Raw genomic sequence first — 24,644 nt, 5'->3', positions numbered from 1 at the left:
TTTAGCAGCTATTTCACCAAAGTTGTCAATATACATCTGCTTTGAATGTGAAGAGCGAACAAGTCAATTCAGCATCTTCTGTACCGTGAAAGCCCTTAAGCCCTAATCTCTAACCTTTAACCTGTGCACTGTTAACCCAACTCTAACCCCTTAACCCTCATTATACCAGAAGCACAAAGGCTACCTAAAAGAGAAGCCTTAAGAACAGTGTGTGTGTGTGTGTGTGTGTGTGTGTGTGTGTGTGTGTGTGTGTGTGTGTGTGTGTGAGAGAGAGAGAGAGAGAGAGAGAGCGATGAGGTTGCTTCAATCTAAATACAGCACGCTCAGAACAGGGTTTAGGAGTCGTTAAGAGAGCTTATCCCACACACACACACACACACACACACACACACACACACACACACACCAGTATTCTAATAGTTGTTTTGATGTTGCAGGATGGCATCATGATTGTGCCGATGATGACAAGGCATTTCAGAGGGAAGAGCAGCAGTTTTACCACACTGACTGACTCTCCACCTTCCCAGCGCAAGTTTTAAATCAGCTGACAGCATTTTCAGTCTGCATTTTAACCGTTTAAACCGTAAAAATTAAAAAAAACTATATATATGATTACTCCAAGGTATAGTAGAGATTCAAGAAACGGCAGTGACATCCACACTGTGGAACTAACAGGGTTGACAGGAAGCAGTGCTAAGTGACAAGTCAATAAGTTAGTCACTAAATTTTGAATGCATTTTGATAATCAAATGTTTTATTTTATTCTGATTTGTATCAGTGGAAGTCAAACATGTTTAGGTTTTGGAATCCAACCAAACAAGCAAATTGTATACTATTCACTGACATTTTATGGAAGAAACAGTTTTAGATTGATCAAATATAATCAATAGCCTCATTTTTAACAACAATCCACTTCCATCCAAAATCAGGTGTGAAGAAGAAGAAGTTACCAGTTTTCTTGACTGCAGTGTAAAGATCTTTTTGTGCCCTGTGCATTCTAGTGTGCACGTTTCTTTTAAGGTGTTTTGTTTTGGTCAAGGACAGAATTTGAAGAGATTTGAAAATCTGAGGAGATTTACGTAGGACTGGAACTGGTTGGCTTAATTTCTATTTCTGTCTCTGTGGTCATAAGATGACGTCTGTCACAGTGGTTATAGCAGCCATGTTTATTGGTGGTCTTGACTCACTTAGCAGTAACTGTACACACACAGAAGCATATATCTCACTAAGTGACGTGGCCTGTGTCTGGTTCAGCGACCACGTTGTGTTAAATCATTTTGCATCCTGAGGGTAATTATCTAAATAAGAGAGAGGTTGGGTGTTTGTCTGTCTGCAGGTCAGGTTTACCCCGATTTAAGCAATTTGGTCAGTGACCTTTTATTAACAATATTTTGCTTTCTGTCTCCTTGTCCTTGTCCATCAGTCTCACATGAATGGGGCAAATGTGGGCAGAATGCGTCAAACGCAGGATTTGTCTGTGAAAGATTTATTTCTGTCTCCGTATTTGTGTTAATCCGTTTCCTCTCTGTCTCCTCCAGAGTGACCAAGTTCTGGTTTGGTGTGAAAACCACAGACGCTGCGCACAGGTAAACACACACATACACACAAATTGTACTGCAGTTCTGCCAGACACGTCAGTGACTTGCATTCAGTTCCCTGAAGGCTTACACAAACATTAATCACTTTGAGCCTCGCCCACCCAGGCCAACCTTGTGCTTAAGCCAGTCATAACCCAAATGTTAAACTGAAAACCAAATCTGCAGCAAAGACCAGGGGTTCAGCTCCTTGTAACACTGACTTGTGAACCTCCACATGTTGCACCTTCCTACGTGGGCTGCATGATATCTTTTCAGCATCAACATTGTAATGTGCGTACATGCAATCGTCACATTGCAGGATATGCGATAGTCAGGCTAATTGAGTTTGTTGCTCGTGAGTGACGTGCAGGCTCTGCGTGTGTCTCAGGGCTGGCAGCGTTCGGCTTCAGACTGCGCTGTAAAGTCCGTGGTCTGTGGCAAAGTCTGCGGTCAAACCTGGTGCAGGCAGAGGCTCTTCATGTGGTCATGAACTGGACTGGAACTGAACTGGTTTGGGTTTGTGGGAAAACCAAACTGACTCTTTACCAAGTGGATTGAATTCTGGGGCTGTCACACACACACACATGCACACACACACGCATACACACACATACACAGTATAAGTGTATAATGGCAATGAGGTGTTCTATCCCTGAATATAATGAACCCAAATCAACAGCAGCACAACAGATACAAAGCAAAGCATCACTCTTCATCTTTGAATTGAGAAACAAAGAGACAAAGAGGTCTTTGGCTTCACTCGTGTATGGAATCTTTATTCCCGCTGCTCGGCTCCTGTAATAGCTAAGTTTGTGTTTTTAGTTAAAATAACGTCCTCCCCTGTATCCCCATTATCCATCCACCCTGGAGCAAAAATTATCCCCTGTTTATTCACTTAACACTCGCTGCCAGGAGGTTTCGCTGTGTGTGTGTGTGTGTGTGCACTAATTCATTGTTTGATTGAAGAGGAGTTTCCATGTGGTGTATTTTTAGCTGCCACTCTGTCCACTCCGCAGCAGTTCGAGCTTGTTACAGCTTTTCTGGACATTACTGCGGCTGGTCCCATCTCAGACGCGCAGACAGTGGGTGGATTCGACAGAAACTGGGTCTCAGTCATTTGACACAAATGATCATGTTTTAAATCAGAAAAGATGGAGACGTACTCCATCAGCAGTATGGGGAGAAAAAAGAGAAGAAGGACATTTTGATCGCTAAGCAAAGTGATTCTGCGTGAACTGCAGCTTTAAAAAAAATGTCTGCAAAGTATCTGTCTACCGTGGCCTCTTAGTCAGTGACCTGAGCCCACTCAATATTAATGACTTCTTGAAAGATTCTGTCTGGATTCTTATTGATGTGTTTTCTGAACTCTCTGTTCAGGTTCAGACCTATTAAAGCCTTCATCCCAGCTGAAAGCACACCTGAATCGTATTTTACTTTTTGCGGCTTTTCCAGGCTTTGCCGCAAATTCACATGACAGTCAGATAATGGAAAAGCAAGAAACAGGCGTGAGAGACGTTTTTTTTTTTTTCCTTGTATAGTTTGTATAGCAGTAGTTGTATGCATGTTGAGGTCAGCCAGGGTTAATGTCAACAGCAGCCGAGGGCATGCCCCAGCCCTCAAACTCCCACCAACACACTGCTGAAGGGGGATACCGCACTGAGCAAAGCATCAGATAGCGGCTTTACCTAACCCCGCTCGCCACCTTGAACAAAACACACAAACACACACAGCTCCTTTGACCTTAGTCAAACTTATCTGTATCATTTGTTTCCTTCCTCCTCTCCCTTCCATTGTTTCTATTCCTGATGTTTAGAGTTCAACAGAGAAACAGAGGGAATGAGAATGGAAAATATTTTGAGTTTAATACCGTGTCTAAGCTTTACTGCCCCTGACTTTGTGTCTCGCTGTTGTACATGTGTGAATGCAGTGTGGCACTTTGCTGTAACCGACATCCAACAACAGTCTCTGAAACTGGCCAGTGGGGGCTGACGCTGTGTAAACCACAATTTTCCTCTCAGACAGCCTGATACTGCACAGACATGCACAGTGTCTCTTCTTACTTGTTTGAATTGCAAAGTTATTAATTCTTCCCGGGTTTATAGTCTGTTGAAAATGGCCAAAGCCCAATTTGTAAAAGTCACCATGGCAGGCCAACAAAAATAAATTAGAACGGAAAAGCACATATCCCGGTCCTGAGCAATAATTGAGCGAGATTAGTCAAAATAATGAATCATACAGTGATGGAAGTCCTGCACTGTTTAATGTTCCCAAGGTGTGTATATTTGTTAACAGGGTATGCGGGAGATGTTTAGGGCTTGCAGTTTTTTTTTTTAATTGATTACTCACAATACAATGAGCACAGTCCACTTTATTACTGTTTCATTGGGCTAACAAATAGGTTACTGTTCTTCTCTTTTCCAACTGCATTTCTTCCAGTAACATATTTGATATCAGAAGCAGATCCCATCACCAGGTTCTAGTGAATTACAGAGACAGATGAGGATTTTTATTTTGAATTTTTGAGTGTCAGTCAGTTGGTCCAAGTTCAAATATCTCATACTGCCATTTGTATAGACATTCATGATTGCCAGAAGATGTATCCTAACAACTTTGGGAAATCCCTTACCTTTCCTCTAGCACCACCAGGAGGTTGACATTTGTGGTTTTGTGAGAAAAAGCTCAACACTTGTTGCATGGATTGCCATGAAATTTTCCACTCATGTTCGTGCTCTCTTTACGACGCGTTGTAATGAGTTTAATGACCCCTGACTTTTCATCTAGCGCCATCATGAGGTCAAAATATTGGTTGATAATCATTCTCCATTGTCCTCTGTGTTTAGTGCTAATTAACAGATGTTAAGATGCTATGCTAACATGCTAATGTAGGGTGGTGAACATTGTAAATATTACCAAGTGTCAACATGGCACCATCACTGGGAGCATGTTAGCACAATGACTGCACAAATTCGCTGCACAAAGCGTGGTGGGATACCTGGCGAGCTGGCAGTGTGATTAGCTTGAAAAGCTTAAAAATTTAAATTGTGCTCACTTAAAGGCAGCCAATCACGCTGCTGCACCGACAACTTTCCGAACAGCTGCGTGTACAACCAGGAAAGCCAAACTAGCAGTAATTGAATTGTGGCTCTTCATCTAAACCAACAGCCAAGCAACCAAAATACAGCTAAGACTGCCTGATTTAAATTTCATGAATATATCTGATTAAAGAGTAATCACCATGCATTCAGTGCCAGCTTTCAGTAACAGTTCAGCAGTTTCAGTCACCATTGCTTGAAAGAAAGGCAAAGAGTCAGAGGGCAGAAAGTGGTGAGTTTGCTGGTCCTTAACTGTTGATCTGTTGGAGGAAAAACGCTCCCCAGCACAGTTTGATTTTCAGTATTTTAAGGGTATTATTAAGGCAAATCTAACAAAATGTGACTTGGTCTCAAACTACATTCCACTGCAGGATCTCATAAAGCCTTTTGGCAGTGTAACACACTCAATAAGGTTTGACAGAGATATTTACAGAATAATTTGGGAACTGGTATTACTTTTCTCCTCAACTCCTTAACCCAGACTTGGAGTAGTGCTGAACTAGGTTGTTCTCGCTGCGTTTTAACATGGGCAACACATAGTCAATCACAGTCACGCACCCAACCCACACACACACACAAAACGGTGCCCTGTGAAACTAAGGGATTAATTTAATTTCCCATATCATCCGTTTCACTTAAGAAGCTGAAAGCTCGCACTGATCCATTATTTCACCAGGAAATTACACAAAACACAAGTATTAAAAAAAGAAACAAAAACAACAGGTATCTGAATTTACTTTCTCAGAAATTTCTTTTTCTTTTTCCAGTCCCAGAGGCCTGGGGGGACACAAGGTGCAAATACTGCAATGATATATTATCAGCCTCATATATGAAATCTGTGATTGGAGGACATTCGTATAGGAGACAATTATTTATACATGAAGAAATCTTAAATGACCTTTTTTTTTATTTTAAAGTGATGAAACAGAATATCTCTAAGATGACTCCTCGAGTGAGTGCAGGGCCTTTCACAGGCAGATGTTGCCCTGACACATATGGTTCCTGTCACCTCTTCAGTGTGACTCCCTCACATGGAAACACACATGGGAGTTCACTAAAACTGAACTACAGCCCTCACTCAATTCCTCCATCTGTCCATCTCCTCCTTCTTTTATCTGTTTCCTTTTCTCTCTCTCTGTCTCACACACACACACATGCACACACACATGCAAGGTAGGCTTAATAATGTGTACCAGGTGTGTGTGCATCAGCAGGATGTCCACTAACAAACAGGTCTGATGCAGAACAAAGGAACCGAGCTATCGAGGCCCTGTTATCCTTCCTCTTGTCGTCCTCTCTTCCTCAGTCCTCATGCCTCGCTGTATATCTCTGTATGCTTTGGCTGTGGCTCAGCAGGTAGAGCCACAACCACTTATTTCAGGGTTGCTGGTTGAGCAAGACACCAAAGCCCAAGTTGCTCCTGATGAGCTACCGTGTTACACAAGAGCACAGGAATAATTCTCGTTCTGCTCCGCTCCAAGGTAATCGTGAGGCCAGACAAGCCGTAAAGTAAACTTAATTCAGCTGCTAATTGTATCCGCAGTCTCATTCTTTCAGTCTCTGAGCTACATCTACACTACTGGAGTTTGCACCAGTTCACCTTTGAACACACACTCCATCATTCCCCAGCAGTTTGTCATGGAGTCAGGCTAGAAGGTGCTGACTCCCGCCTCTTTTGCCTCAGATGCAAATCAAGTGTTGGTTACAAAATGAAATCGACAATCATAAATCCTGAGGTTTGCTCCATTTTTCTCTCTTAAAATGTTGTTTTTTGGGGGGAGGTGGTTAGTTATCTTACTCACATTCAGGACCTAAAGACAGACTGTCATACACATAGTGTAGCCCCCTGAGGCACTGAGATTTGTAAGGGCTATATAAATAAAACTGACCTGATGTAAAGGTGTTATAATATATAATATGATACAATATAAAATTATTATAAAAGTGATATGAAAGGAAATGATTGAAGAAGAATATAAAGGAAAGAGCTTTGACAATCAGCCAGTTATCCTGAAGCCTTTTCTCGCTCTCCTCCTCCTCCTTCATTTTAAAGTATTTCAGTCATTATCACTCCATTTGGACAACACAGTGCAACATCTGTGGAGAAGTGCTTGTTAGCCATACATATCAATTTTAATTCCTTTTCTTTCTTCTTTTGCCAGTCATTTCCACTCCCTCTGATGTTTAAACTTAAGTAGTTTCATATGATGTCTGGTTGAGATATGTTACATTTACTTTGCCATAACGCCAGCTCATGCTTGCAGTTAGAAAGAATAGGAGGAAGGAACAGGTTTTTAAGTATGTACCTGACTGATTCAGTTTTCTTGATTTGCGCCTTCTGAAAAGATAAGAAAGCAAACAATCATACAAAAACTTTGCATGTTTCTGACAATAAATCTCATTAAGCCGAAGCAGTTCGGCTGCCACCTACCACCAGCACATACACTTCTTTATTGTCCATCCTTCCTTATCTTCTCCCTCCAAAATAGGCAGCCTACCACCTTTCAGTGATTTTATTTTGGAGGGAGAGCACAGAAAGGAAACGATCAGCAGAAACAGAGAGAGGGGGAAATCTCTGGTAGGATTTTGTCTGAGGCCATTTTGGGCACATGTGGTTTTAGAGGTGAGGAAGTTAACCACTGAACTATCTCCAAGCATTTGTCTTTCTGACCGTCCTCCTGATCTCTTTTTCTTTTCGTCTGTTTTCTTTCCTTTTTTCCCACAAGCTGCCGACTTAAGTTAGCTCTGGTTGTTGTACATGTTTTTCCAAAGGTCTGGCAAAAGTCTAACGTGCTTTTCTAAGGGATTTTTGGAATTTGTTCCGCTACTTTTCACTCAAATACCGCAAAGCCTGACGTGTGTGTATGTGTATCTGCCTGAGTGTGTATACATATGGTATATGCGTGTGTCTGCATATTCAGAATCTAAAACAAGCTTATTTGTGCCCTCCAGAATGTTCTGCAGAATCTTATTTTGGGTTTGAGTGCAGCTGCATATAGTCTCTAGACTAAAAGAAATGTACTTACTGTAAATAGAACAGGTTGTGTGTTTGTGCTCCCATATTTACAGATAGCTTTTTAAATTATCAAATGTGGCACACATCACATCAATAAATCATCGCTTATAAAACACCTTTAGTCTCAAGACAGTATACGACAACAGCCGCTGAACATGTTTGTTGAAATGTGGGTCACCAGGTCAGATTTCGCAGGAAATCTGCTGGATTACTTTGCAGGAGAAAACATGAAGAGGATGCTGTTCTTCAAGTTTCAGGTTCTCAAAATAGCTGAAGGTGGAAGATGAGAAACGCTGCTGGAAAATCGTTTTCACGTTATTTTTTGTGTTCAAGTAGATGAAGAAGAGAATCTTTTACACAAGAAGAAGCAACAAGGTGCATTTGAAATTTGGTCTCAACTGTAAAGAGAGCTGGTCTCGCATGTTTGGTACTTCTTGGTTCTTGCACACAACCTTATTGTGGCAGCCAACAACCTTTTAGAACTGTTGCTTCCTTTGTTGAATAAATGAAGAGTCTGGGGGAACATTTAAGATACTGCAAACAATATTGTTAAATTTATTTTAAAATGTCTTGTTTTGGTATTGGCACTGGCGCTGGTGTTGATGTTTGCAAAACTAAAGGAATGGTACAAACAATACCCAATCCAAAATGTTACACATGTAACGTAGGCTTTAAAACATAAACGAAACCCTGAACAGCTGACTGCAAGATAAACACATAACTGGACGTAAATACTTTTCCCTCGTTGCTCCCACTGAACTGGTGACGGGTGTGCTGAGAGTGAGCACATCTGGTCGGTTCTTGTCTTTCTTTATCTCCTTCTCCCTCCACCTTTTCTCTGGACCTGTTTCACTATTTGTCTTTCATCTCTTCTCTCCTTTTCAGCTGACACTCACCCCCCCACCTCCACCTCCACCTCCACCTCCACTTCCACCTCTCCACTCTGAAACCGCATCTCTCCTCCCTCTCCCTCTCCCATTTCCTCCACCTCCCTCTCGCTGAGTGTGGCTGTCATCCCTCTATCGTGGCAGGTGAGGCCATAAAACAGCAGGAGAGGCCAGAGGAGAGCCAGGAGACAAGGTGTATGTGTGTATATGTGTGTGTGTGTGTGTGTGTGTGTGTGTATGATTAATTATTATACAGATATCTGAGGAGCTCCTCTGCAGACTGTGCACACATACGGGCATGTACGTGGTCATTAATCTCGGTTCTGTTGTTACTGTGTGTTAAACAGTAACATCTCTGACCTCTGACCTCCGCTGTGTCTACCGCTCTCTCTTCTCTCTCTCTCTCTCTCTCTCTCTCACACACACGCACACACACACACACATAACTCATCATGACACCTTCAAGGCCAAAAGTGTCCGCTCGTCTCTCAGCTCCTCTTACACAAACACAGTGCATGTACTTTTCAGTGATTTATAACATTGAAGTGATATCTGAGAGCATAAGGTGTGTACCATGCACATACCACAAGTGTTCTCAGCTTCAATCCATTAGTCTCGACTCCCCTCTCTCGCCTCTCTCTCCCTGCTGTTCTATTGGCTGTGTAGAATAATAAATACTCACTTTAATTACTCCGGTGAAACTAGTAAAAAAAAACAAAACCAAACAAAACTCTGTTTCATGCAAAATATTTTCAGCGAATGTTTTGTAAGTAAAAATAGAAATTGTTAGAGTATTTGACTGTTACTAGAATAAGAACAAGGAATCAAGCTGAAGATTAAAGAGTGGCCAGGTCTGTGATGTACACATTAAAGTCTGTGTACATCTACACTGAGTGCAGGGTGTAGACTAAACATAAAGTATAGTTTCAAGTTTAATGTTCCATTTGCGTTGGGGGAATATAAGTTGTGCAAATAGCACTATAAAAAGCGATACAATAATGATTGTTAGTGTTTATGTTTGTATTCATTGTTGTGTAAAATGATGGATGGATGTGTTTAGTTATGTAGCTTAGGGGACATTTTTTTGCCGTGCAGCAGAGACAATGACAGGAAGAGGACTCAAACCTGTGACATTGTGGTTACATGATTAGCATCCTGAACTTCTTTTTCACAGGAATTCCCCACATGCTGTCTATGAAAATACATCTCAGCTGATGGAGAACAACCACCACTCGAGTTATGCTGCTTCTATGGTTACAAATAAAATTTACATACCAAGAGGATAAGTCAGGCAGGAAGGAGGTGAGGGATGGCAGCACAGGCATGAGAGGCCGTGGAGGAGAGGAAGAGGAGTGATAATGTGAAGACAGGAGACAAAAAGAGCAGAGGATGATCAAATGTGATGGGAGGAGGAGAGAGGAATAGGAAGGGTAAAGGACGAGAGGAGAGGAATGAAAAATTAAACATGTCTGTAACTGATCAAAGCGGCAGCAACGGAGGAGGGAGGAGTACAAAGAAGACTGGTTTGGATGCAAGATGGAGTGTGAGTGTGTGTGTGTGTGTGTGTGTGTGTGTGTGTGTGTGTGTGTGTGAGGTGTTTTTTGTTTGATTTTGACAACCTGTGCAGCATGTGGTCAAGTGAAGAGACCCATGAGAGCTCCATCACAGTTCAGGATCTGGTTACAACACTGTGTGTGTGCGTGCATGTGTGTGTGTGTGTGTGTGTGTGTGTGTACACATGCGTATTCCTGTAGCTGTGGGGACAAAAATCTGTTTACACAGTCACTTTATGAGGACCTGCCTTACAAAATGCAAGTCCTCATTAAGTGCAAATCAGTCATTAAATATTAGGGTGAAGACTTGCTTTAGACTGAGGTTAGATTAGGATTAGGCATGTAATGTTTATTGTTATGGTTAGGTGGTGGTTTAGCCTCCAGGAAGTGAATGTAAGTCTATGTAATGTCCCCAGAAGTGATGGAAACACGACTGTGTGTTCTCACAGACGTGTCTCATACCCAGACTCTTAGAGGAATGCCTAATTAACATACGTAGGAGAAAAAGGGGAAAATGACTTAAAGTGCTACTTTTCTGTGCACAAATTGTAATTTCTGTGCGCGAAAGCTTCAAAGGTGTGATTTACTTCTTCGTGGAGAACAAAGGTTGCGGTCATGGTGACAGTTTTGGATTCTAAATGTAAAGGCCACCCAGGCTGGTTGTCAGCATACCTGCAACACACCTTTCCTATGAGACGCTCTGGCAAACCTGACAAATGGATGTGCATGAACCAAAGCAACAGTCTTATCACATTTACTCCCTGGACCGACACAATACCCTGACGGCTGCTTCTGTCTTTGTGACACATCAGGTGTGCTGCTCATCCCAAATGATATGATGTGCGTGGGCTGCAGCTGCTGACTATTTTCATTGTCAGTTACTTTGTCAATGCATCGTTTGTCTATAAAATGTCATAAAATTGTGAAAAACACCCATCCCAATGACCCAGAGCCCAAGTCAACTTAGACTGAGGACTTACTCACGTTTTTGCAGCTGGAATTGGTTAAGGTTTTACTAACGCATGAATCAATTAATTTGTTCCATTTTAGCTTTGACTCCTAAATATAATCTGATTTTTTCTGCATGGTCAACCTATACTTCACTAATCAATATATACTGTACATAAAACTGTTGAAACTCTATGAATTTCAGTAAAGTTATCAGGACATTTGTAAGTCCTGACACAAAATAATATACCATAATGAGTCACAAACCCAGCTGAGGGCAGTAAGTTGTGTCATAGCAAGCAAACAAGCTTAAGTTGTATATTTTTTTGCTTACAGTTTTATCAGATAATATATAAAAGAAGGTGACAAAATTGTAAAATCAAGAAAAAGCCATAGAAAACAAATTTGATTTGATTGTGATGTGCACTGATGTCTGTGAAAATGCATTTTTAGATTGTGAACATATGGATGGACTGCATTGTTTCTGTAGATATTCTGATTTTCATGGAGTCACTATTGGAATCCATTGCAATAAGTCTAAGCCGACTGCAGCCTTTGTTCCCTCTGGAGAAGCAAACTAAACCTTTTTACTGCTGCACTTGAAGTCTACAGAGCAACAGTGTTTAATACTCCAAAGAGAGATTTTCGGGCGGAGAAGCACTTTAAGCTAACCAAAACTTTTTCTTCCATGACTTAAATTAAATGAACCAACTGTACAACATTAAACAGCTATCATGCTTCTTGCTGAGACTCCATTTTATGTCCCAGAGGTTAAGAAGCCAGCACATGTGGCTTCACTGGCTTTTGGTTTGTTGCTGCTGTATGAATCCCAGTGACAAGTTACCATGTGGTGTTTGCCCTTTGTTTCGTACATGAAATGAACATTTATGTGATCTTATGTGCTGTGTGATGATAACCATAAAAGCCCACACACTTGTTGAAACATTCCTGCAAGTAGGCCCATTTTAAACAGCTTTGGCTGAAGACATTTTCATCCAACAGTAGTCCTTTATTTGTGTGAAGGCAACATTTTTATGGCTTTTTGTTGATTCTGTTTGTTCCCCTAGAATCATTGAGATGGAATAAATTGGTGAAATGATTGAAGCCAGGCACACTGAGAGGGAGACAGACAGACAGAGGGAGTGAGAGAGGAGGGGGGGAGGAGAGGGTTGAGGGGGTGAAACCACAGTTTTTATATGTTGCCTGGTTTTAATTTGGTAAGAGCCATCATTCAGCAGTTCACTGAGGTGGCAAACCAGATGAGTGTGTGCATGTGTGCAGTAGGAGTGTGTGTTTCTTTTGTGTTCAGTACCTGCTGGCCTTGTTCTTTCACTTTTTCTTTTTATTTAAACTGTTATTCAGCTATTTAGAGGACTAGTCAGACCTGCTGGGAAATGTTGTATGCTTATGTTCGCTTTCCAGTGTCGAGTTAGTGAAGGAGCTCGATACCACTCTCAGAAGTGTCCAGTAAATGCAAGGCTATAGTCAGTAACAGCTTAACTTTGCCCAGGGACTGCAGGCAGGGAGAAAGTGAAAGGAAATTCAGACGTAACAAAATCCATCTACCAGCACCTCTAAACCTCACTAATAAACATTTCATATCTTGTTTGTTTAATCTGAACAAAAAAGAAAGCCTAAAAGTCACACGTCCTTGTGTTAAGGGGTGATTTGTTAGCTGGAATCAGATGCTAGGCCAGGGATGGGCGACATGCTTTTTCCATAGGACCACAGTGAATTGTTTGTTACCTTCGGACACTGGGTACGTGAACTGATCTGTGGTGTCTGAGCACAGCGTGCCAGCCAATGCTACAGAGGAAGGCTTTCTCGGTTTTTCAAGCTTGTTTGACAGCATGTAGCTAACTTTTGTTGTCGATTCTTGGATTCTTGGATAAATTACCTTTTATTGATCATTCTGGGATTGTTTTATTTTCCTTTGAGGATGTTATGGGCTAGATTGAGATAGTTGATGGGCCGGTTTCCGCCCTTGGGGGTCATATTTTGCTAGGCAGTCACTGAAGAAGAGACTCCAGGAATTCATAACAAAAAAAGAAGAAAAAAAAATTACCTTTTGCATGAATAAAACAAATATAAAGTGATAATAAGTAAGCTTCAGAGGTCCTAGTAGGTGGATTTTGTTGCTTTTTCCATGGTGTCAGATCAGCTGTTGTTCCCTGTATCCAGTCTTTGTGCTAAGCTAGCAGGCTGCCGGCTGTAGCTTCATTATGAACAGACAGCAGTATTGATTCTCTCATCTAGCTAACCCCCCACCATAAAGCAAGTCTCCCAAAAATGTTGAGCTCCCACTTTAAGAAGGTGTTGATGTACAAATGTTTAAATTGTAAAACCCTTACTTTATTGTGCCTGAACCATTACATTTTGTCTGTTTGTTTGTTTATGTGTAGTGCCTTCAGCCATGCAAGGATCTGTGGGAAACCAGAAGAGTGCTATCTCCAAAGTCCTGTGAGGTAAGAGTGAAAGAGACTGTGTGTGAATGTGTGTGTGGGTGTTTGTGTGTATGACAACACACCTGGTGGCGATGTCATTCTTCATGCACCAGAGACTTGCTTTTGTTGGCACCGTGAAACAGTTATTTTGTCCATGTATGAGCATTCCTGTGTGCGTTTATGTATGCAAGCTTATGTGTGTTATGAATAACATGTTTGTGAGCTTTTGAATGTATACACGTGACAATGTCTTCCAATTATGTGTGTATTTTGTGTGTGTGGCCCTACATGATTATTTGTAAAGCCAGTGGCTGTGCTCGTCAGATTAGTTTTTCATCACAATAGCTGAAGCATGTTACTGGCTGGATGGCTGACTGGCTGGCTGGTTAGGAACACAGGGTAATTCAGAGCTATTAGCGAAAGCTGGTGTTTACATTTTGCTGATCTGTAGCCATGTAGCACACTCACACCCACACACACAGAGCTATACACACACCCTTTCAGACCAGATCTCAAAGGCTGCCTTCAGAGTCAATAGGAGTTTACCAAAGGAAACACTTCCACCTCTCTTCTGTGCTTTTCTGCCCCCATATGTGTATTTACACATGACGTACTGTTTCCGTTGTGTGTCATTTGTACTAATAACATTTCCCTCCTTGTTTTGTCTCTCAGAAGCAGACAGAGTGTGTGACAAGCAGGGAGTTTCTGACCTCTCTGAGGTCGTCACGACAGGGCGACTGCCCTCCGCCTCAGCGAGCCACTGGGTTCGCTGCAGCCTGCGTGGAGAGCTGCTCTTCAGACCAGCATTGTCCCTCCCCCAGGAAATGTTGCTCCAATGGCTGTGGACACACTTGCCAAGCCCCAGCCAATCTATATAAAGGTAAAGGCAAGTCCCTGGCAGAGGGCTGGGACTTGTTTGTAGCATCTTGTGGCGTCTTTTCTGTGAACCTGCTGCCCTGATGGAAGTGGTTTAAACAATAAGTGATTTTGATTGTTTCAATAAGCATGACACGGTGCTGATTAGAAGTAATGGCGCTGATTTTGATTAAAAGGATCTCTGTTAGCTCATATGCTATCATTGGCCACCCATGCTTGTTACTCATAACAATGAACATCATTTAAGTTGTTTCTTTGGGAGGGATGCACTTCCAATATTTGATGACATTTAGCTCTTGTTCCTGTAGTGTTTAGATGTACTTATTTTGAGTTATGTCGGTTCGAAGTGTACGCCAAATAAATTAAATCTAATTTAATGCAATAAAGATCCTTAAATACTACCCGCTTCACTGCATCTGAGGTCTCAGACAGCCCAGCTGTGGTTAAAAGCTCCAGCTCATGTTTGTGTGGAGCTTGTTAGGAGTGCAAACTTCCTCAGACGCCTGTGTGGTGAAGACTGAGTTGCCATAACAGTTGAATGCAAAGAAAATATTCTCTGAGTGATATTACAATGAATTTTTGCTGTACCAGTTTTGTGACTTTTTTGTCTTTCAATCTGCAAAACTTTAAACTTTAAATCAAGTGGCTTTTAGTAAATTAAGGTCAATAACAAGTGCTGCCTGATCAATGTTAATCAACTGTATTTTAAGTAACTTTTCACGTAACATCACCTCTGTGTTTTACCTTAAATAAAAATATGACAATATTTTCAGTAATCTTTTCTTTCCTCTTCAGGTGTTCCTCTGAAGCCTCGCAGAGAGATGAGCTTCGTGGAGGATTCAGAGGGTCATGTGAAGGTGGCTTGGCTGTCAAAGTTCAATGTCAGCGTGGAGCCCATCGTTTACATGCTCCAGTCCCGCTGGAACGTCGGGATTCACCCCAGTGAAGACCATGCCTCTCCATGGACTACTGTTGCCATGGTAACTACAGTGACCTGCAAGTCCTCAACTTTCACTCCACCTCTGTGATAATTTTTTTTTTCTTGATTGTTTTCCCATGAGATGCAGCACCATCCTGTCACTACCATCCTCTCTGTATTACTGAGGGATATTAGCTGTGGGGATGTTGATGTCGGGAAGCTGATTGCTGGAGGAAACCCGTGTCCCATGAGTCAATAAGGCTATCAAAATGGTTCCCTGTGCCTTTAACAGCAGAACAACGCCACGGGGTTTGAAACATATCTTTACCTCATAACTCTCAATTTGCCCCAAATGATGAAACTTCTCAGCTATGGAGATGGATGTTAGACTCTGTTTCCACCTCATCCGTCTGCTGCCTTGCTGTCTAAACCTCTCCACCCCACTCAGTCTCCCATTTTGCCAGTGTAAACCGTATGTCTGTGTATGTGTGTGTGTGTATGTGTGTGCACTGTACATCCATGTGTGTGTGCCTGTGTGAGGTTAGGTAAATAAGCAGAGCTTAAAAAGGAACCACAGGCAGCCACAGTCGTTCCATCGGCTGACTCTGAATGACTGAATGCTCATTATAGACTTAAATAGATGGCAGCTCGTGTCTGTGTGTGTGTGTGTGTGTGTGTGTGTGTGACTGTGGATGAGTAGATTTTAAGCAGTGATTACATTTCTTCTGTCAGGAAGACAAAACATATGAATCTTTAGCAATTTTAACCATCATTTTGGCAAATCGTTTAATTTCACTATTATCAGATGGAATTCCAGTCCATCCGTGTTCATCTTACTTTCCAGCTTGTTAACTTGTGAAACTTATATGTGTAAAAGTACACATGGCTTCGTGTCAAGTTTTTGAAAGAAGATATAGTTTGAATTTGTGAACGATGAAAGAATGTTTGTACCAAAAGTTGGCTTGGATTGATTGAATTGTTTCTACAACGAAGAAAATCTTCAAATCAGCAGTGATGTCAGTATTAAAAACTTGAAATCGGGTTAAATGAAAAGCTCAATGTTTTGAGAAACATGCATATTTTCTTTCTTGCTGGAAGTTGGATGAGAAGATTGAAAACAGCACCAGCAGCTGATTAGCTTAGCTTAGCACAAATACTGGAAATGGATGGAAGCTTTTGAGGTTGAGGTCACTTCCAAGAAATAGTCCCGTCCAAGATCTGACTTGCTAATTAGCTAGTTTTAGAGGTGCTGTTTGGTATGTTTACAGAAGGACAGAGTCGGGGTGGTTGTGATGTCACACTATCCCAAAGTACAGCTGTGCATCGTTGTAGTACTGTGTGAAGTTAAACCACTGTTAGTCAGAGGAAAAAAAAATTTCTAATTTTTAAATTTGCTATAAATCATATATATTTTTAACTGTTCGAGCAGGGCTTCTCAAAGTTCTCATGGCTGAGTGCCAAATTAGGGAGCCAGCATCTGACAGAGAGCAGAAAAACAATTTGTGTACCTGCGTCTCCAGTTATTCCAAAATATTTGAAACTATTTGTATTTTAAAAATGGAAATAGAGTCATTTTCCATTTTGTTCTGTTCTGTCCAAAACAGAACTTGTGCCTCTTAAATGCTGATTTTATTTCAGTCTGAAATGAAAATTCTAGTTTCAATCACTGCAAAATGCAGAATTCAACAATTTTAATTATCTTCATTATCAAAAGGGGATGATAGTAGGGTTTTATGGTTGTGGACTAATGAGGAGACTTACATATTTATATACACCCCCATTAATATATAGGTTACCCTACAAGGTTTTTATTTTTTGCTATCTTGAAACCAAATAGTCAGAAAGGGGCTTTTGAGACCTCCACTTCTACCAGTGTAACAGTGGAAGAAAACTCTAGTAGCTTTCTACAAGTTGTTAATCCTACTCTGATAGACGCTTTTTAGGGGGACGCAGATTGATGCATCTGTGTTAACTGTTCTGCTATCAACAATGCAAGTTTTTTCCTCTGATGCACCTCATCACTGCTGTATGTGACTTGTGTGTATTTTCAGACCCTTTCTGAAGATGTTCTTCTGTCGGATTTGAGACCTCAGCGCTGGTACCAGTTCAGGGTAGCAGCCATCAACAGCCACGGCAGCAGAGGCTTCACCACACCGAGCAAACACTACATCTCCAGTAAAGGTAATGCAAACGCAGTCTGAACACATATTCTCATTTTCTTCAGAGAGCTGTTATGACTGACTGATGACTCGTCCCGCATGTTTATGTAACCTATCTGTGAATTTTGATATTCTGTCGTGAGACACTGAGCAAAACGCAGATCCTTGCGTTCCATTTGTGTCATTTCATGAGAGGGATTACACCTTTCAGTGGAAAAGTCAGAAACTCAGGAACTTTCCCTTCTTGTCCTTGCCTGTTCTTTCTCTCTCCTTCACTCAGAGTTGACGGATAAGGTACACACAGCACATCGGGCAGTCCATAAAACACAGACAGGAAGCGCACAAGTGCACGTGCACATATTCACACATACTGTACAGAGCCACACATACGTATACTGTACGCATACTCACTCTGCTGGTTTAGTGCCAGAGTCAAACCCCTGGAGTGGGTCAGTGAGGCAGGGTAACACACACACACACACACACACTCACTGTAGGAGGTCCTCACTCTAATGCTTAGCAGACTTAGATCATATTGGTGTTGCGCCAGGATTGGCTAGTGATATGAATCCCCTGCCAGGATTGGCTAGTGCATGTTTGCATGTGATTAATGACTTCACGTTGGACAGAGCTTTGGAAAACGGTTCTTTATCAATTGAGCACTTATGGGAGATTATGAAGAGGTGTCTGAGATAGCATTTTCCACCGCCTTCAGCAAAACACCAAATAGTAGAATTCCTCATGCCTCCGGTAGAGCTTAGAGAATATCCAACCTGTTAAAGGAATATTTGGATAAATATTTTTATTTGCCTTCTTGCTGACAGTTAGATGAGAAGTTTGATACCACTCTCAAGCTGAAGCAATATGCTTCTCCCATGTAAGTGAATGGAAACAGGTGTTGTTTCTTTGTGCTTGTGCAGACCGAGGAGTGAGGATATACGGTACAGTATGTGGTCATTTGGAAGCAGTTTCATGTTAAACAAGCCACAATGTAAAGAAAACACTGAACAAATCAGGCAACGGAAATCAATTTCAGCCGTGTGACAGCGTTAACAAACCACAGCGTCATCAAAGAACTGGATTTATCAGCCTAACAGATGGAATAATTACAAGACAGGCAATGACACTGAAAATCCCTGAAAGAGGAATTTATTGTTCTGTGTTCTACCAGAAGATCACTTGTGGAAGTAACATTATTCTGACATGTACGCCCAAAAAGAGAGAGAGGATTCCCTGACAAGATGGTGGATGGTGGTTTGCTTTCCGTGAGATTTGCAAGGTGTGCACGTCAGTAACTTAAGGTGATCCATAACACCCTCCTCTGTGCGGGTTTGCAAAGATGTCTACATGTACAGTATCTCCACAGAAGCATAATTCCATCAATCGTCTCATCTAACTCTCTACAAGAAAGGAGCTTATAGTCTCAAATGTTGAATTACTCATTTGTGTGTGTGCATGTGTGTGTGTGTGTGTGTGTGTGTGTGTGTGTGTGTGTGTGCGCCTGTATGTATTTTGAGGGCAGGGTTAAAGGTTAAAGACACACTTCAGCATTCTAAATACCATCTGATCAGATTCAGGGTCTCGTGTTTCCAGTTCAATGGTCTGATTAGTCAAGGGCTGGAGGTCAGGGGTCACAAATCAGGAAGCTGGCAGATGTCAGGATGGTTGAAGTTCCTCCACTGTGACCTGATGCTAACCAGAGAGAGAGAATCCGAATTTTAAAATTAGGGCTGTACAGGACCCGCCAATGGTAATTACAAGGGAATGTCTGGATCATCTTGGTGTCTTCATCTCATGAAATGATGGACTGAAATCAGCTGATTGAGGGAGACACACAGAGTGAAAAAGGGCCTCAGAGAAGAACGTGTGTTTGTGTTCCGATCTGACATTAACTGCTGGCACAGACAAACACACTCTGCCCTTTCCAACACACACACACATGCACACACAAACAGGCCAGGTTTACAACCCTAATATGTTGCCCTAACTTTGATCTCTGCATCTGGGTCAGCCAAGCACTGCCCGGGGCCTGTGGGAGGCCTGCCATGGGGAATGTAGTTCTAATCAGATGCATTTTGTAGTTTTAATCAAATACAGGATTGGGGTTTGAGGTTCTAATGAGACGCAGAGCCAGCGTTGAAAGAGAAGGGACCTTAGGATTTAGTCTTGGAGGTAAACAGCAACTTAGCGGTGGTCTGCCTTTGGTCTGTGTTGTGGCAGCTACTGAAAACAGAGGCTTCAAGCTTCTCCAGTGTCGCTCACCTTTGATGCTGTAAATCTAATTGGCTTGCAGAGTTGAATGAGACCAAGAGGAAATTAGCCTTTTTCCCCCCCGAGTGGCTTCTATATTTTCTCTGCAGCAACACATCAAAATCGAATTATTAGAGAACTCGGTCAGGCTGGTGAGCGTTCTCAACTTTGTGGGAGTCGTGATCTTAACCCCAATTAGTCTTCACTAAGTCTTCATATAGTTTTAATGCTTCCTCACCCCTGAGACAAGAGATGACCAATAATATGATCTTAAGACTTTCTTTGCCCTTGGTTTTGCCTTTAAGGTCACATACAGGCAGACACACCTTCATGGTGGAGGTCGTTCTCTGAGATGAAGACATGCAAGCGCTACTCGAGGCTGAAAACGTACCTGCATCTATTATTTTGATGATCATTTCTGCCATTTCTCTCTTGATGGTATTTTTCTGCAACCATCTCTCCCTCTGCAGACCCCTCACCTCCAGAATCTCCAGTAAATGTCAAAGTGAGGAACCAGACTCTAGACTGGATGGGTTCACAACCAGGCACCCAATTCACAGAAAGGTATCTGAGCAGCTGAAAGACCAAGCAAGTGAATTACTTTGCTGTTTTTCTTGTTCGTTTAGTTGCTATGGCTGCCAGTGTATGCAGTCTGTCACAGAATGTGGTTAAGTGGATAGTCATTACCTGTCTGATGCAAATCATGCTTTATCATATTTGACAGTTTTCTGTTTGTGTGCTCTGATTCTAAACAAGGTCGTATAAAGTTCAGACCGTGTCTTCGATCGGCAGCAATATTCCAATAGAGCATTTAATAACAGAGGTGATGACTTAAATTGTAGCTTCTGCTCAACATGATAAAATGTCTGAGGGAATACATACACATAAATAGAATAAATGAAAGATATGAAACTCGAAACTGAAAGCAGCTGAAAAACAAGTATTGTGTCTGTTTCGCTGCCACTCAGTGCAACTTGTTCAGAAACTAATTTTAAAAAAGGAAGTAACTTTCTTTCTACCTTATTGCCGTGACTTTGTTTACAATCACATCGTGACGTTGTTTGACTTGTTGCTGTCCCTCCTCAGGTCGAGGGGAAGTGGGGTCACAGTGGCAGTCTTAATAAGCTGGGAGCCCCCCAGAGAGGGAGACCTTCCGGTCCACAACTACAGAGTCACCTGGATGTCCCGACATGCACACACAGCGCACAAACACACACACACCTTGCATGCACACAGTAACATGCATACACGTCCTACACACTCACGCATGCCAGAACAGGTTAAAAAGGAGAGCAACAGCAGAGTGACTCAAGGGGTAAGGAAACATTTTAGGTTTAATTGCACTAAATTAAATACTGCAGTCATTAACTGTATTTTGATGCACACAATCATCCAACATACACTGTGTAAATTGATGGGTTAATTTACAAGAGGGATTCTGAGAAGTAACGGGTATTTTCTTTATGAATCACTAAAATTGCAAAATTTTATCACAATGCCAATTTCATGATTTTCCCTTTTCTGTGCAGCGTTTGTACATCAGAAACACACACATATGAACACATATGCGTTATATAAAAGATCTCATTTGTATCTGAACTGTTTTGTAATCTTCGCTCAGATACACGCTCACACACCCCACCTGTAAGCCAAGAGTTAAAGGAACAATTCAACATTCTGGGAAGTGTGCTTATGTGCTTATGTGCAGGGCCGTGAGCAGTGACTCTGTGGAGTCCTCACTGATTTCCTGGCAGCCTCACTGTGACTTTGGGCCGAGAGATCTTCTCATCTAATCCTTGGCAAGAAAGCTAATAAGCTAATGTTGAGCTCTTTATTTAACCCCTGAAACCCATTTTTAACTCTCAAACAGGCTCTTTTGAAGTGAGCAGGAAAAATGTCCCCACTTTTAAAACAGTCACCTCCATTTCGTATTTTAAATTAAAATTATAAAGACTGTGCAGCAAAAGATCTTGTGTTGTAACACAAAATCGTATGCTGCACACACCTGAGGGATTTTATTAGCTCTATAAGCCCATGCACCCCCACCCACCCACAGTAAACACACACACACACACACGTGCGTACTATGTCCTGGTTGTGATTACTGCAGTGACTTTACAGGCCTCTGCAGTGCCCAAACATAACAAACAGATTATGTAAACAGCTGCTGTATGTAAGTGGTGGTGCAGACTGGCATCATGGCAGCAGCATTGTACAAATGAAGAGGAAACAGCATGCACCACAGGAATGGATGGTTGTCACGTGTAACGCTAAGTTATAGTCAGTCTTGATATTAGACTTAAAACTTCAAACTTACATGCAACCGCAGATGATGAAACTTTTTAAAGATAGTTCATGTTTTCTAGATGTGGTTTTATCTTGTTACATGCTGACATATCTACCAGAATCATTTTTACATGTGCTCTACCTTCGATCTGGTTTCGACATATTCACCCTGAAATCCCTGTCTGGCACGCTCTCGCGCGACTTTTGCAGACATTTTGTGCCTGTGTTCCTCAGGCAGACATGCCATTATCTTCATGGGACATAACTTTGTTAGAGTGCTATGACAACATGCAACAGTGAAATAACATGACAACTTAGCCATGTAGATTGACTGACAGCAGAGAGAAGCGGCTTTGCTGCATTTGGATAACGTGCTTAACTCAGGTCCAAGCATCTGGGAATTTACTGACAACATGCCAGCACGAGATACAGCAGTACAGCATGAGGGCATTAGAGAGACAGAGCGTTTCAGCTATCATAAAAGCAAAGCAAAGAGAGTTAATAGACGGATGTTTAGCTGCCAGCAGAACATGTTAATACGATAACAAGAATTAGACCGAGAGAATGATGGGTGACGAAATGAACCACTGAGGAACTTCTTTAGAAATACGGCAGGTTTCTCGCTGTATTACATTTAATGCAGCAAAAACAGTCAAGAGGGTTGATTTCACTATTATGATTATAGGTGTGATGATGATGTAATACGTTCACGCTGCAACTAAGTCCAGTCAGCAGCACCAAAATACCCATAATCACAGTAAACAACGCATATATTACAGCTTCGACACAACACGTTATGATTGCCTGTGTGGCGAGCGAACATTTTTTTCTCCGAGCTGGGAATCCGTACTCTTTGCACAGGATCGGTCAGCTTTAGATCCACTTTAAACGTTCAGCTCTAAGGTTAACGTTCACTTACAGAAAAGAGACCAAAGAAATTAAAAACATAAACATCAGCGTCTTTAAGGTTTTAATGCAAGCGCACTCATATGGACCTAGCTATCTTAAATAGTGATGCCGATCCCAGACTGTGCCTGGTGGAGCCATTTATCTGTAGTCTGGTCCTCTGTTCTGCTTGGTTGGGAGGCCTGGAATTTAAATGAGGCCCCCCCTAACTAGTGTTTCCTACTTGCAGCTGCATGAAGACACACACACAGACACAGCAGCATCACAACAGGTAGGCAGGAGCCAGAATAACATTTATAACCTGTGTAAAAAATTTTCAAATCACCGAGATTATTGATATTTTATTGCTCTTCATTAACACTCTATAATACATTCCCTAGATGTATATAAAGTTCATATCCTGCCCATCGGGAACGCATGCAGGACTGGAGGCATTTAGCATTAGACCTGAAGTAAAAGGGGATATTGGAGGAAGTATTCAAACACGGAAAAACCACTGCTGAATCAGTGCTTTTAAATATACATCAACTTCTTACATATAATGTCCTCTGACATTATGCACCAAAATAGAAATCCAGGCTGCTTTCAGTGTCTGTGTTTCGCAAAGACACACGCACACACACGTACCACTGTAAAGGCCATATGTTTTGTCTATCTTGGGCGTAATGGAAATACTTCAACCCCATTTTGTCTGCAGGTCACCAAGAAACTGCTTTTAACTTGCTTTTGTCTCATTCTGTCTTAAGTGTGTGCACATTCAGAACCACACACACGCACACATAGAGGCTTGTTATCAACCAGGCATCTCTTTGTTGTGACTAGCTCAAATCCACACAGACAGACAGACCTGATTGACTAAGAGCCTGTTAATGAGCTGTCAGTCAAACTGTGGGCTAATGCAGAACAGGTCTGGACTGTCAGTCAAAAAGCGGGGCATACACAACACTCGGGACGATGATGCCGACAGTAAGGATGATAAGAATAGTGGTAGTAACTGTGCTGGCTATATAGTGGTGATTCTTAGCTGGTGATTGAATTTAAGGACTTTTATGTACAGGTTCACAAGAGTTATTTGGTTTTCATTTGATATCTTCACTATAAGTCAGTCAAATTTTAGAAAGTGAGTTAGGACAGACCGAGAATGAGCCAAGAACTCATGTTCAAAAACACCAAAAAAAAAAACCAAACCCTGTCTTTCCATATTCCTATGTTGTAGACGCAGTGTGAGCTGTGGCTGCAGGGTTTGCTGCCTGCTACTTCCTACTTCCTGTCTGTCCAGGCGGTGGCTTACTGGGGTCAGAAGAGACTGAAAAGTCCAAGAACCCAAACTGTTTTCACCACAATTACTCATACAGGTAAGCAAACATCTTTCTCTCTAAATAATAAAGTTTCAGTAAAGTTTATTGGTCTATCCTGATATGATGCATACATTAGACAGCAATCCTGATCATCACTACGTCCGATTTTCTCTTCATACTTTCAGTAGAATGCAACCGAAAAGGAATTTAAAACTTCTGGGTCGTCATTATTTTTCTCTCTGACTGATAATATGCTTTACAGGGTTTTTAAAGTGATCCACTCACACGAAATTACAATTCACACAAAGGACTTTTTTGGATACTTTTGGCTAAAAATGTGCAGCTTATTATTACATGCCATGAGTCCAGTGTTTTCTTCACTGCCTCTCAGTTTGGATGAGCCCGATGTCTTCACATAGAGGCATAAATAGAG

At 41.7% G+C, this 24,644-nt stretch overlaps 1 protein-coding gene across 1 annotated transcript in view; it reads left to right on the top strand.

Moving 5' to 3' along the window:
* anos1b (anosmin 1b) overlaps positions 1-24,644 on the top strand; it is a 40,354-nt gene that overhangs the window by 9,000 nt on the left and 6,710 nt on the right. The window contains exons 2-9 of the mRNA XM_046392117.1: positions 1,539-1,586; positions 13,476-13,538; positions 14,190-14,397; positions 15,189-15,373; positions 17,364-17,493; positions 20,192-20,285; positions 20,808-21,036; positions 24,130-24,268. Of these exons, the coding sequence (XP_046248073.1) occupies positions 1,539-1,586; positions 13,476-13,538; positions 14,190-14,397; positions 15,189-15,373; positions 17,364-17,493; positions 20,192-20,285; positions 20,808-21,036; positions 24,130-24,268 (1,096 nt within the window). The remainder of the gene's footprint in view (positions 1-1,538; positions 1,587-13,475; positions 13,539-14,189; positions 14,398-15,188; positions 15,374-17,363; positions 17,494-20,191; positions 20,286-20,807; positions 21,037-24,129; positions 24,269-24,644) is intronic.

This window comes from Scatophagus argus, chromosome 6 (genome assembly GCF_020382885.2).
Source record: "Scatophagus argus isolate fScaArg1 chromosome 6, fScaArg1.pri, whole genome shotgun sequence".
Lineage (NCBI taxonomy): Eukaryota > Metazoa > Chordata > Actinopteri > Scatophagidae > Scatophagus > Scatophagus argus.
The sequence above is the reverse complement of the archived record's forward strand: the minus strand, read 5'-3'. Positions and strand labels throughout refer to the sequence as shown.